At 41.0% G+C, this 13,195-nt stretch overlaps 1 protein-coding gene across 1 annotated transcript in view; it reads left to right on the top strand.

Annotated features, from left to right (window-relative positions):
* Positions 1–13,195, top strand: part of myo16 (myosin XVI) — a 73,358-nt gene that overhangs the window by 23,708 nt on the left and 36,455 nt on the right. The window contains exons 8-18 of the mRNA XM_025063610.1: positions 2,186–2,261; positions 4,310–4,460; positions 4,588–4,738; positions 4,843–4,953; positions 6,270–6,335; positions 7,724–7,851; positions 9,011–9,116; positions 10,069–10,186; positions 10,559–10,706; positions 11,138–11,255; positions 12,875–12,992. Coding sequence (XP_024919378.1) covers positions 2,186–2,261; positions 4,310–4,460; positions 4,588–4,738; positions 4,843–4,953; positions 6,270–6,335; positions 7,724–7,851; positions 9,011–9,116; positions 10,069–10,186; positions 10,559–10,706; positions 11,138–11,255; positions 12,875–12,992 — 1,291 coding nt within the window. The remainder of the gene's footprint in view (positions 1–2,185; positions 2,262–4,309; positions 4,461–4,587; positions 4,739–4,842; positions 4,954–6,269; positions 6,336–7,723; positions 7,852–9,010; positions 9,117–10,068; positions 10,187–10,558; positions 10,707–11,137; positions 11,256–12,874; positions 12,993–13,195) is intronic.

The following is a 13,195-nucleotide window of genomic DNA, read 5'->3' as shown; positions in this document are numbered from 1 at the left end:
GTCTGGAGGACGGAAAATCAATCTGGTTTTCCCCCGGAGCGCTAAATCACCGCAGTTATCGACTCAGTACTGGTGCCAGGCCCTTGGCTCCTGCATACCAACCACTCCAAAGGGCCTAACAGTCACTTCCTGGCACCATCCCATTCTAAGTGGTCTGACAACAGAATGTCAGTAACACAGGATTTATTTGTTCCTGATGTGCACATGTATATGCAGCCAAATAGTTCAGTGGAACTCGCTAATCAGGAGATTTTGCTGATACGATGAAGAAGCTGCCGTCACAAACTGACACATTAAACCTGGAGAACTCTCCCTGCAGTGCAGCGCACACACTGCACTGACCCTTTAAGAAGATGTACGACCCCATTACTGAAGCTAATTAAGCTTCTCTCTCTGGGTTGTGGGATTAGTTAAACCCCAGCTCTTGGCTTCCCTCATTTAAATGATTAGGAATTAGGTTAAACGTTCCCCAACCCGACCGTCCCAGTCATCAGCAAACCCACACATCTTCAACTCTTCAACTTCAATACATAGAAAAAAAAATTAAATAGCCAGCTTTGTTGGACTACACACAAATGATAATATTGCTGCAGAAATAACATTATTACAGCCATGGCAGTTTAAAAAGAAATGTTAAATTTGATGCATTGATGAAATTGTGAGTCTTTGCAACCCACGCAGGCTGCCACAGGAACGTCCAGTAGGTATGTGGTTCCTCTGGGGTTCAAACCCTGGACCTTCTGCATGTAAGGCAGATGTGTGAGGTAGGCAAAGTATTATACAGTAGGAGTAAAAAATACTGCAGACAATTAAACAGAATGTTAGTTGTCACCATTTTATTTCTTCCAACACAGACCTGATCCTACCAAACAGAGTCTAATCATTAATGCATATTTCCAACGATAGTTTATAATTTCAGATCTCTTTGGTTTGGTGACCTGTGTGACCGTTTCCTGATCTCACTGACACACGCTCGTTCTTTCAGTATTAATAGCATGTGAGTGCAGCTGACGGGGGTTTGTGGTCAGAAAAGATGCTGTGGATGCATAACTGACCACCTGCCAGCAGGGGTCAACCAGTTTGCTGAATGGGTTGAGATTTCAACAGAGTCACGCCCGCCTTCTCACTTTACCAGGAACTAGTGGAGAGAATCTTTTAGACATGTCAGGACGTCACAGGCACTCGTGACAAAGTCAATCATCCCAGAACACATTATCACATAAGTGCACTTCATCTGCGGGGGCAAAATGTATTGGTGGGAAAGATGAAGCAAGAAAAGCTCAAAGATAAAGGAGAGGAATGAAAGAGAGGACGGTGAGAGGAACACAGAAAAAAACCAAGACACATCACACTCTATAAAAATGAGTCTGTTTGACATATGCGGTTTCTTTCGGTCCGTGGCAGTCGACAGAGGATGAGCCAATTACTTGGCTCTTCTCTGTGGAGCGCCTCTGTCTGGAGGGAACAATAACAGGCTGTCTTCTCTGACACACACTGTGTGTCATCTCACAGGTGGTTTCCAGTTAGGTTCCAGGTCAGTCCATCCAACATTTACATACATCATTTTTACACCTGTGCTTGTGCACAAGGTGTAATCATTTGTTCCCCTTAATGCAGAAAGGGCTGGCGCTTGAAGATCTATTTTTAAATAGTAAATTTCCATTAAATAAGACAAAGCAATCATTATTTTACAAAATCAACCGTTTTTACGCTTCCATATCATCTATTCAACATGTCCATTCATGTCCCACAGTGTCAGTTCCTTCTATTAAAGAGTTTGCAGAAATTTAGTTTATTGCACTTGACAAAAACATCAAATGTAGACATTATAGATCTAAGTCTGCTGTTTGGAAACAATATGGTTTTCAGTTCAACTACAGTAGCAGTGGAGAATGGAAATTAAATCGAACAAAGAAAATATGTCACTATTGTTAAGTCAAACTCAACTGTATCATCCCACTATGGTTCACCAAAAAAAAAAAAAAGGTGAAAAGAAATGATCAGCTGTGCACAGTTGGCCAGTGTCTGAGCAGCAAACAGGCTGGGCTTGATATAAGTACGATTTTATATAGTTGAAGTTGAAAACTTTTGTAAACAGCATGTGTGTAACAGTAAAGTAATATAATAAATCTGTCCCTGCTGGTCAGAACAGGTTAACACACAGTGCTGTTGTCATGTCTTACAGACCAGCATCGTCAGCCAGCTCCTGCGCCACGCTGCAAATCCAACTCTGTTGAACTGCAACCAAGAAAAGCCTTCAGGTAACAATCACACATCCACACAAACAGACACACAAGTGACGCAGCTGAAATAAGCATCAAGCAGGGTGTAATGAAGGAGACAAAAATGAAAATGGATTTTCATTTTGAGCTGAACGGTGTGTGGATTCTGGATTCTACATTACCTGTTTCTGATGAGTTCTTCACTGCAGTGATTCTTGGACAGGAAACTCATTTCTTAATGAAACGCTTTCCTTTTTTCACGCTTGACTACATGTGGATTTTGTCAGTAATTATAAGGAAGTGGTCGCTTACATTTGCTGATGAAGCGAAGGTAAAATATCATCTTTAGGGCATGTATTGTACAAGGGAGAGTCAAAAACAGGCGAAAACGGGCTTCTGAAATGTAAATTAAATAGGTGATTAAATATTTCTACTTAAAAAGAACAAACTTTAATAGAAAAGAAACTAAATCACTAATTTATAAATGTATCCAAACATCTAGATTCAATGGATGATTTAATTGAGTAACACTGATTTTAAACTAAATCACTAATATATAAATGTATCCAAACATCTAGATTCAACCACAGAATTATTTGTGTGAAGTGATAAGGCTCCCTGGTTAAGGCACCGTTTGCCAATCCTGCTTCATCGCACAACGTTTCACTTCCTTTAACAAATGGCTTTGCGTCCAAGTTGCATTTTATTGCCACTTACTGCATTTATTTCCCTCTAGTAAATATTTACAACGGTTGTTTGCAGTAAAGGTTAAAGGTAGATCCAGGCAGACTGTAGCCTCACAGCAGCAAATACACACAAACACACAACCAAAATTCACAATGTTTCCATAATATACACAACTTTGACATTTTCATATTATCTTATGTATTCATGGCAGTTGTCAGATGTGTATGTATAGACTGAGGTGCTGTGTCTGTACTGCACTAAAAGCCTCTATTTGCTCCAGGCTGCTGCTTAGGTCAATGTAACTGTGAGAGAGTGACGGATTTGTCACAGAGGGGCATCCACCCAGATTATCATAGCTGAGTGTAACCACTTACTTCGACTGCCTCACTTCATCCGTGATCAATAGTTCCATCCAGCGTATAGACAAGACATGTCCTCAGAGACTGACACCCCCCTCTCCCTCCCACCAGGAGCCACGAAGCCCTCCCTCTCCGGCAACATGATGAAACACAGGCAGAATGAGAAATAGGGGTCTTGGGGGTTGTCAGTCACTCAGAAATAAAAAGACAGGATAAAGCCATCCTCCTCCCTTGTGTCCTGTTAGGCCTCATTACAGACAGGGTGGATCTTAACTCCCTCCTTTCTTTTTTTTACTAAAGTGCAGATGGATTGAACTGGTGTCAGGCTTACTTTCGGCCTCAGCGCTGGTTCGTTCACACACATTGACAAGGCAAAAAAAAAAAGAGTGGGGCAGAAAGTTTCTCAAAGAGATAAAAATACTTCTCTGCCCTTAATTTACTGAGACATTCTCTGTGTTGTTCACACAGTAGAGAAGTGGTTTGTGCTCTTGCCTTACAGCTGGAACATCAACAGTTTGATCCATGTTGTTAGATAATGGTCTTCCTGGTTCCCCCCACTGTCCAGAAACATCAGGTTACGTTTATTTTCCTTATTTTCCTTTGATGGGTTGAGAAGACACAGACAAAAACATTTGTGGTTCTCAAAATAGGGAGCTAGTCCCCCAAAGGGACACATGATTATTCCAATGGGGTCCATTGCAAACCAAAGTAGTTGCGAATTACAATGAGTATGTAAGGGTATTGCCCAGAAAGTTCTGTGTTAGATACCAAACAGTTGCACAGATTAGTATCCTTAGTTATAGGAATAATGGACTTTAAGGAATTAAAGTGTTAAAAGCTGTTTAGACAGGTGAATGTTTGAGACGATCTATGGAAATGTCTTCTTTTTACACCTTAATATTCACACCTTTCTAAATATCATAGTAAATAAACCTTTGCTTCCATGTAAGTATTGTACTGAAAACAAATTCACCTCAGTCACACCTTTAGTGCTAATAGACGTCTCTCCACTGACTCACCCGTCCTCCGTGTCCTCACCAGATATCGCAGCTTCAGAGCCCATAGCTGATATGCTTCTGAAAGCTGAGGAGAGCTGGACGCAGAGACTGAAAGACCCTTCAACTCCCCTGCCCTCCACAGACCAACGCTATGACAGTGGATCACATGACCTCACCATGCCTGTGAAACACTTGTGGGTTCAAAGCTTTTTATATAATTATAACTGAAATGTGATTTTAAAAAGGGGAGACAACAATGGCAGTTTCTTCATCCAGTGAGTTCTAATTTTTTGACCAACTCTCTCGCGTTTTCTCTTAAAGGAACCCCTTGGGTATTTCCATCTCTAAGCGGGATAGTCTGCTTGAGAAGTGTGCCATGTTCAAAGATGCTGGAGGAACACTGGCAAGACATTCCTCCCAGAACAACTTGCTAGACGGTGCCTTCAGCTCAGGAACCGGCAAACTGGAACAGGTACCGACTGCAGAGAACTTTAAAAATATACTGTCACTATACTGCACGCTGTTCAATCATTGCCTTTGGTGAAGTAAAAGATATTTCTCTGCCTTTTCCCTCAGGTGAAGCTGATGCCTCCGGCGCCTAATGATGACTTGGCTTCACTGAGTGAGCTGACTGACAGTAGTCTACTGTATGAGATGCAGAAGCGCTTTGGCAATGACCAGATCTATGTAAGAAGTCTGTTCGACATATACAAAAGTTATAACCCACATTATTTATATATATATATGGTCTTTTATTCATCCCACAATGGGAACATTTTGTGTGAGTCTTTGCAACCAACACTCGCTGCTACAGGAGGCACCATTAAGGATGTGGTTCCTGTGGGGCTCGTACCGAGGACCTTCAGCATTTAAGACAGATGTGATAACAGCTACACTAGGGATATGTGGTTCCTCTGGGAATCAAACCCAGCATTCTCTATTGTCAGGCTGCAGGGCAGTCTTGCTAACCTCTACACTTTTCTTCTGATTCTTAGAGTTCCTGATCAAACAGGTGAAAATTACAAAACCAATATAATTAACATTTCAAAAGATTTTACAGATAAATCAATACCACTATTCAAGATCCCCCCGTCTTTTTGTTGAAACTGTGGTCTGACCCATGATTCTCCACTGGGATTGAACCCACTGGATCCAGATCAATGCAGAACTGTACAGTGCTCACTTTATCTGGCAAGATCTTGTAATAGTCTGTCATTATGGAAAGCCAGATGGGTTCTTCCACAGCAGGGGATGCACACATGAGAGGATGACAAAAGAAGATGGAGGATGAGGAAAAGAGAAATGATTTCAGTTTAACGTGACGGAGGCTGGAAAATAGTGTAAAGCGCTTGTACTATAGAAGAAGTGGAAAAAAAGGAAGAGGAGTTCCTGCAGCTACAGTTTAGACGGGGGATATAACAGGTTAGAAATATGGGTTCAAATACAGTGTTACCTACTGTAATATTTTCCTACTTTCCTACTTTCCTACTAATTTAGATCGGAGTAAAATTGAGGCACCCTTAAGTTTCAGGGTTGTCTTGACGAACTCATCGTAAAAATGATATAATTCTTTCATGTTGTAGTGGTTATTTTAGTCATTTTTTTTAAAAGAAAAAAAACTATTGAACACTTACTCAAAGTCAGTCTAATTCTGATGTTAAAAAGTGATAAAATGTTGATTGACTCACAGGCTTCAGCATCAGCATGAAATATAAAAAAGAGTTTATTCTTTAACATACACAGAATGGTTGGGAGGGTGGGAGAATCCCCCTCTGGTTGTTAACACCTTGTATGTATTAACCTTCAGCCTGGGCCTGAGGACACAGCAGCCAGTTACAGACTGTTAGTGAAGCCTGCACTCTTCCCACGGGACCGTGTTTGTTTTCAAGCCGCCTCCGGTGCGATCGCATAAAAATATAAAATCTGTGGTGTGATGTGATGTAGTGAAAGACTGATTCACTGATTATCACTGCTTTTACAAGGATTTCTGTGCTTTGTTGTAGACTTACATCGGACACATCCTCCTGCTGGTCAACCCGAATAAAGAGCTGCCCATCTATTCCACATTGGTGAGCATACCTTTAAATGACATTCACCTGACATGGCCTGGTGTGAGGTGACATCCATGTACACTTAAAGGACAGATGTATGGGAACTACATTCAAAAACACAGCATAAAGAAGTCAGATATAAACAGCAAAAGTGGACCATGTGGCTGATAAATAATGCAGTCGTCCTGTCATTGATACATAACATAAGGCTGACTCTGCATCACCCAGGAAGAAGATGGAGCTAAATTAGGCTCACACACAAATACACATTAGCACATACTCAGGTAGACTTTATATCCTCACTAGATGAAAAAAAATCAATCCTTAAAAGTGCTTTTATTGTAGTGAAAAGCATCATATTTAACATTTCCAACAGCAGGTGTGGGCTGAGTGGAGCTGCTGTGGTTGTTAGGATGTAATGATTTATCTGTAAATAAATCGTGAGGCTCCTGTTTCTCTGAGTCATCACTCACTTTGAAACAGATAAATTATTGCTATTTAGGGTTTTGAAATGCAAAGAAGTGTTGAATAAAGGAGGACATGTCTTCTACTGTGGTGACATATTGTTTCAATGCGGCTGCCGTCCTGCCTGTGTCTAAAGTCTCTCCAGGCATCGACTGTATATCCTACTGTGAGAGAGGGTGTGTGGACAGTTGGGGAGGGACCAGTGTAACAGGCACATATGTCACAACATGTGTGATCCGCTGGCTAGCTGTCACCCCCTCTGGTGTGGACGTCCATGTCCCTCGTCCTTTTGTTCCTCTTTTCTGCAGCCATAAGCAGAAATCTGTTGCCGTGACCAGTGATCTACAGCGTGTGCTAACAAAACAATTCCAGTGTATTCTAAATATATCACCGCCCCAAAATACTTTGTGGACAGTAAGCAATTTTCAACAGCGCATTTGTGATCATTTAACCTCAATTTAAGAAGTTGACATGTGCTGTATAATTCTGTCCAAATGTGGACAGGTCTTTACAGAACACTAAGTATTATAAATGTAGCTGAAACTGTGAACTCACATTTTTACATCTCATCATTTCGAAAATAAAAAATAGCCTCGAGAACAAGGGACAAGTTGGGAAGTGGTCTGGTCCAAAGTCTGATATATTTCAATCTACCACTGCTTGAGTGACATGTTTGTCAATGTCCTCTTAGATGTCTTTGTCCCCTAATGGCATGTTTACAATAGACTTCAAACCACCATGTAACAGTACACACCACCTCACTCTTGGTGTTGTGCTGTAACTCAATCCTGTGTTTTGCCCCAGCCGACTATCGGAGCCACGTTACATAGGGGTGTAGTTGTTTGTCCTCCTGGACGGTGTCTATAACTCTTTTCTCCTTTCTCTCTCCCTCTCTCTGTACAACTTTCTCTCTCTCGTTCTCCTTTTCCTTTCCTGCTCAGGTGAGTCAGTTGTACCTGAGCTCCACCGGTCGCCTCTGCTCCTCCCTGCCTCCTCACATCTTCTCCTCGGCGGAGAGAGCTTACCACATGATGCTGCAGGAACGAAGGCCACAGTGTTTCATCCTCAGGTAGCTTGTCTACAACACTGACCTCTGGAACTCCGTGTTGCTGACTCCAGCTGGCCACCTCATCTGTCCACACCACCCTGCCACGCAGCTGTTAAACACCCTCAGAGAGATTAATAACTCTCACCCTGAGCCGGGGACCGGGTCTCTGCGGCTCGCACTCACAGATGCAGGTTTGCCGGCAGCATAACAGCCTTTTTTGCTCTCTGTCCTCGACTGGACGGACACAGCTCCCCGAGAGCAATTAAATGGTGTTCCGGCTCTCCAGAGACGTTCCTGCTGCGTTGTAACCAATCTGGCGGAGAGTTAATGTGGTGGGGTTATAGGCCATCCATCTCACTCAACGCACACAGGCACACACAAACATGCAGAGCATGCAGGGACATTGTGTTGTGCATTTGTACACACATACAGGTCCATTTCCTTTTTATCACCCTTACATGTCTTCACGCATGTTGACTGAAAACACGTACACATTTACAGTTGGTCAGCAGCAACGACCCCCAGAGGAAAAAAAAATCCCCTTGAAAAAGGAATAAAACCTGGTAAATGAACTAATAATCCACCTGTAGTACTGGAGAAAATAAACATGGAAACAATCGTACTTACAGGTAAACTGTGGTCATTAGTTCAGACCACTGACCTTCTCTGCTGACCATCTGCTCCGTGGCACCGTGCCTGTCCTTGTGGCAGAGCATGTACAGTTAAGGTAAAGTGTGCCAGACTCCATTTGCCAAACTATAAACAGCCCTCTGGAGTCTGGTAATCTGTGGCAATAACACTCTGCAAAGTGGCTGTAAACAGAGCAACGGTTACAATCCTAGAAAAAACAACCTGAAGATAAAATTTTATGTGATTATTTTGGCAACAGTAGAAAAGTTTTTTTCTTCTTTGTTACCTATTTTTAAGGTCATGTCCTTTAAGGCGGAATTGTTAAATGTCATTGTGTGTATTTTTTAGGCGTATGCAGATAAGCAGGTTGTTCAGTCATCTCTTGAAACTAGCTAACATCAACTACATAACTTCCCTAAATGAACTGCAGATATCTGTTCATCAGTTTCTTATTTAAATAATTACATTCACTCTGGATGGAATTCAACAAATACAAAGACTTCAAATATAAAATATTTCACTTTCATTTCAATGTTTTTTCTCTTGTTAGTGGTGAAAGTGGGTCGGGGAAGACAGTGGCCTGTAACCACATCGTGAGACACCTGACGGCTCGCTCCAGCCCAAAGAGCTTTGCACTGGATCCCAGAATGAAACATGTGAGTCTGAACCTGTCCCTGTGAGAGCAGGCTCTCTTGTTTTGTACTTGAAAGGCAGCTTTTAAGGCTTATGTGGATAAAGACGAACTGATGTAACTGCCCTTGGGTTTTAGTTTTCAGTCCTTCCCTTTTCTCTGCACCTTCAAAACTACAAACCACAAAAGATTAAAATACATTCAAATATTTTTTAGTTCTCAAATGAGAGTTAATTTATCTCCTTGTTTCTTTTGTTAAAGAATGATTGAAATTTAAGATATTGACAAGAATAGAGATGTATTTAAATTAGACAAAGTGAAATGTTGAAACAAACATGACTATCTTCCTCATTTCTTGCTTTTTTACTTCTCTTTTTTGATATTTATAATTTATAATGCCTGGTTTCTTTCATTTTTTTTTTTTGCACTCTTAATGCAGCCTTTAACATATATATGATCCTTTTCTACATGTTATGTGTTCGACTGCCTATGTCAGCCGATGAAAGAAGATAAAACAAAACTTGTATCAAAATTTAAACATGTACTACACTGTAAAAGAGTATTACATTCTTATGTGTAACAAAAGAAAGTATATCACCCTGCCCAACATTTAAATCGAAACAGAAGGTTTAAACATCTTGTATATATTTCGAAAAACGTAAATAAATATAAATAATAAAGTTTATTATAGTGTTTTAGGGTACATTTATGTGGAAAATCTTACATGCATTCACCCTGTGTAACAAACCAACGACAAACTAAAGAGGTCGAAGTCATCGTCAATCCGGGTCAAATAAATGGACAAATAATGACATCTAGTGGTTAGAAGTGGGTTTGAATTACAGAGGTCTCTAACACAACGTTGAAAGAAAGGTGAAAAAATAATGAAGCAACACAGAAGACTCACGTAACACTGAAAAGATATTGAGTTTTTTAACATTTTTTTTATTTTTTTCAACCTGTGATGTCACTTCTAGGTGAATTGTATTCTGGAGGCCTTTGGTCATGCCAAAACGCAGAAGAACAACAACTCAAGCCGCTTCATCAAGCTGTTAGCCATCACTTACTGTGATAAGAGGAGGACGCCCCTCAGTGGTAACATACGGCTACCGTCATCATATATTTCTGTGTTTATTTTAAGGAAGTATAAAAATGGTTCACAATACAATTGCATTACCTGGGTAAAATACAATAATAATGATAAAATAAGACAATACATGTACAGTAGTTCTGTTATTTTTTTATGTAATGCATAATTATCACCAGCAGGAGGCAGTAATGGCTTATTAAACTGATACCGTAGTTTATTTTCCTAACCATGTTGACCTCATTTTACCTCAGTTGAACTGATCAGGCGCAGCCTTTGCACAGTGGACACAAATACACGCTTAAAAAGAATGAAAACTAAAATCATCTCTGTTGCCCCGCCTATTATTGACCTTTGTTGATGCGTTTCTGTGTCATAAGCTCGTGTGTACACCTATATGCTGGAGAAGTCCCGTCTGGTCCAGCCTCCTCCTCAGCAGCATAACTTCAACATCTTCTACTTGATGGCTGAAGGTCTGTCACCGGAGGAGAAGAGCTTTCTTTACCTCAACAACGTCCTGGGCCACAGGTATAAAACTGTCAGTGGGGCAATAATTTACCGACATGGAAAAACTGCTGTTTGTTTTGTGTATTTCTGCTCCAAAGGTCATGTTGATATTTGGAGTATGGGCCAGCACTGGTATATGTAAATATACATTCTAATCAGTGTAAACACACACACACACACACACCAATGTTTCTGGATGTTTTTACATTCAGAATCTATGAGCAAGAATTATAGATTTTATCAGTTGGATTTATTTCTCTGACCTTTTTTTTTTAACTTATTCATTAAGATTCCTGCGTGAATAAAGTGATATAATACCTCACTGCGCGCAATTAGTATTCAGAGCCGCTGTCATTTCTTTGGCCTTCATTGAACTGGAAGTCACTTGAATTATTTATAACATTTTTTATGATGTACTGCTCCAGATGCTTCACCCTTCTGTCTCCCCGCAGGTACCTCAGTGGAGTAAATCCAGGGGAAAACCCTCCAGTAGCAAAAGCCTGTACCCAGAGCAGGGAAGGCCTCACAGCAGTCAAACAGTCCCTGCGTGCCCTGGGCTTCAACAAGCAGGTATTGATTGGCCCCGCGTGCTCCTTCTGTTGAGCCTGTTTATCTGAAGGTTATGAGGAACAGGGTGAGAGTGGTGGATATTGGACATTCTACAGCAATAAAAATATAAAAAATAATAATAATGTGATTGTCTGAATACCAGATTGCAGATTAGAAAAATAGCACTAGAACTAAAACTAAAATAGAACTAGATATTGTACAAGGAAAACATTTGAGAGAAGACAGACATCAATGGTCTCTCTCCTAGACGTGTGGATTTTTAAGAATACAATTCTTGAATTAAGACTGCAGTGTTTGTGTGATATATATATATATATATATATATATACATGTATATATATATATATATATAAACTGCAAAGTTGCTGGTCATCCAAGAACTCGCCACATGTTCTGGATGAAGACCTGCTGTTTCCAGCACATTATCAAGTTCTATTCTTAGATTTCCAGCCAGTATCTGTCAGCAGTGAGTGACCACTATCTCACCTTTTAATCCAGTAACAGTCAATACGCAGTGGGTAGGGAGGGACATACGAGTGGAGCGGTAGCTGGTGTTATTATCAGAGGACACTAGCGTCCAGTGTATAATGGAAAAAAGCAGGGGACAGGAGTCAGAGTGGGGGGAGCAGCAGTGGAAGTGGTAGACCACCCATTGGTCTCTGTCTAAGCTCTCATCAGGAGACGACTCCCAGGCCAGACCCAAAGGTCAATCGTCATTAGTGCTCCCCATCGTTCCCTTTTTTTTCTTCCTCATTCCCTTTTATTCTCCTCTTCCAAAGAAAGGGGAGGTTCCGTCTCTCCCTGTCCATGTATAGAGTGTCAGAGACAGAGACTAATGCTTGTGTTTATCTCTCAGATATCAGCTCCAATATCCTGCCATGAGAGAGTGCACACACATATTCCCACACACACACACACTCACCCAACCTCAAACATCCCCCTCTCAGAGCAGTGGGTAATGGGGTATTCCATTAAGCGTCCTCTACTCAAGGGCAGAAAGGAAGAGAGAGTGTGAATGGAGGGAAGAGAGGGTTGGTATGGGTAAAAGAAATGTTCTAAATTCTAAATGGAAGCCTGGTGTTGTGGTGTGGTCTGTGTTATGGACCACATACAATGGAAAATCCAAATATACTGTTATTAACTTTCAATCTTAAGACTGTGATAACTCCAGGAAGTCAAGTCACTTTTGATTTAGTTATCGCTCCTTGGTTTAGACAAGAATGTTTGCGTGAATATGGGTGGTAACAGTTTAACCACCGTCACACAACGATTCTGAAGAAGGCGGAAGATTCGTGCTGAATCCGTTTTCACGAGTAGTCACACAAACATTTTTGTCTAAAAAGAGAAACCAGGAACTAAATCTTCACTTTTGAATCCACCTTGTTGAACTACTGTCTTTACACGAGTCGACAAACAGTTATATTAAATCAGATTTTTGTCAAATTAATAGTTTGGTTAAAAAGAAATACCCACGTAATTTTCATACATATTGTGACATTACTGGTAAGCAGATGGCCATTGGCCCCGCCCACTCCCCACTAATCTTACGGTCTCTAACGGTGTGCCTTTAAATAACATTGATGACATTAATGTGAGTTTCGTCTGTCTGTCTGTGTCAGGAGATTGATTCAGTGTTTACGCTGCTCTCCACTGTGCTCCATATCGGGGACCTGCGTTTCACTGCGTTGACAGAAGCCGATACAGCCCTGCCGTCTGATCTGCAGCTGTTGGACAGAGGTCAGTGTCCCGGTGCCAACAGGAGGCACATTTTTTTACCCTGTGTCAGTGGTGATGATGATGATGAAGAAGAAGAAGAAGAAGAAGAGAGAATATGACATTATTTCTTCCTGTTTACCTCATCATCATAGCTCCTCCTCCATTCGTCTTCTCTTGTGTCTCTTCATCTGGTAATTTACAAGTGTTAGCTAAATAACAGTCAT

Source organism: Cynoglossus semilaevis, chromosome 16 (genome assembly GCF_000523025.1).
Source record: "Cynoglossus semilaevis isolate Cse_v1.0 chromosome 16, Cse_v1.0, whole genome shotgun sequence".
NCBI classification, from domain to species: Eukaryota; Metazoa; Chordata; class Actinopteri; order Pleuronectiformes; family Cynoglossidae; genus Cynoglossus; species Cynoglossus semilaevis.
The sequence above is the reverse complement of the archived record's forward strand: the minus strand, read 5'-3'. Positions and strand labels throughout refer to the sequence as shown.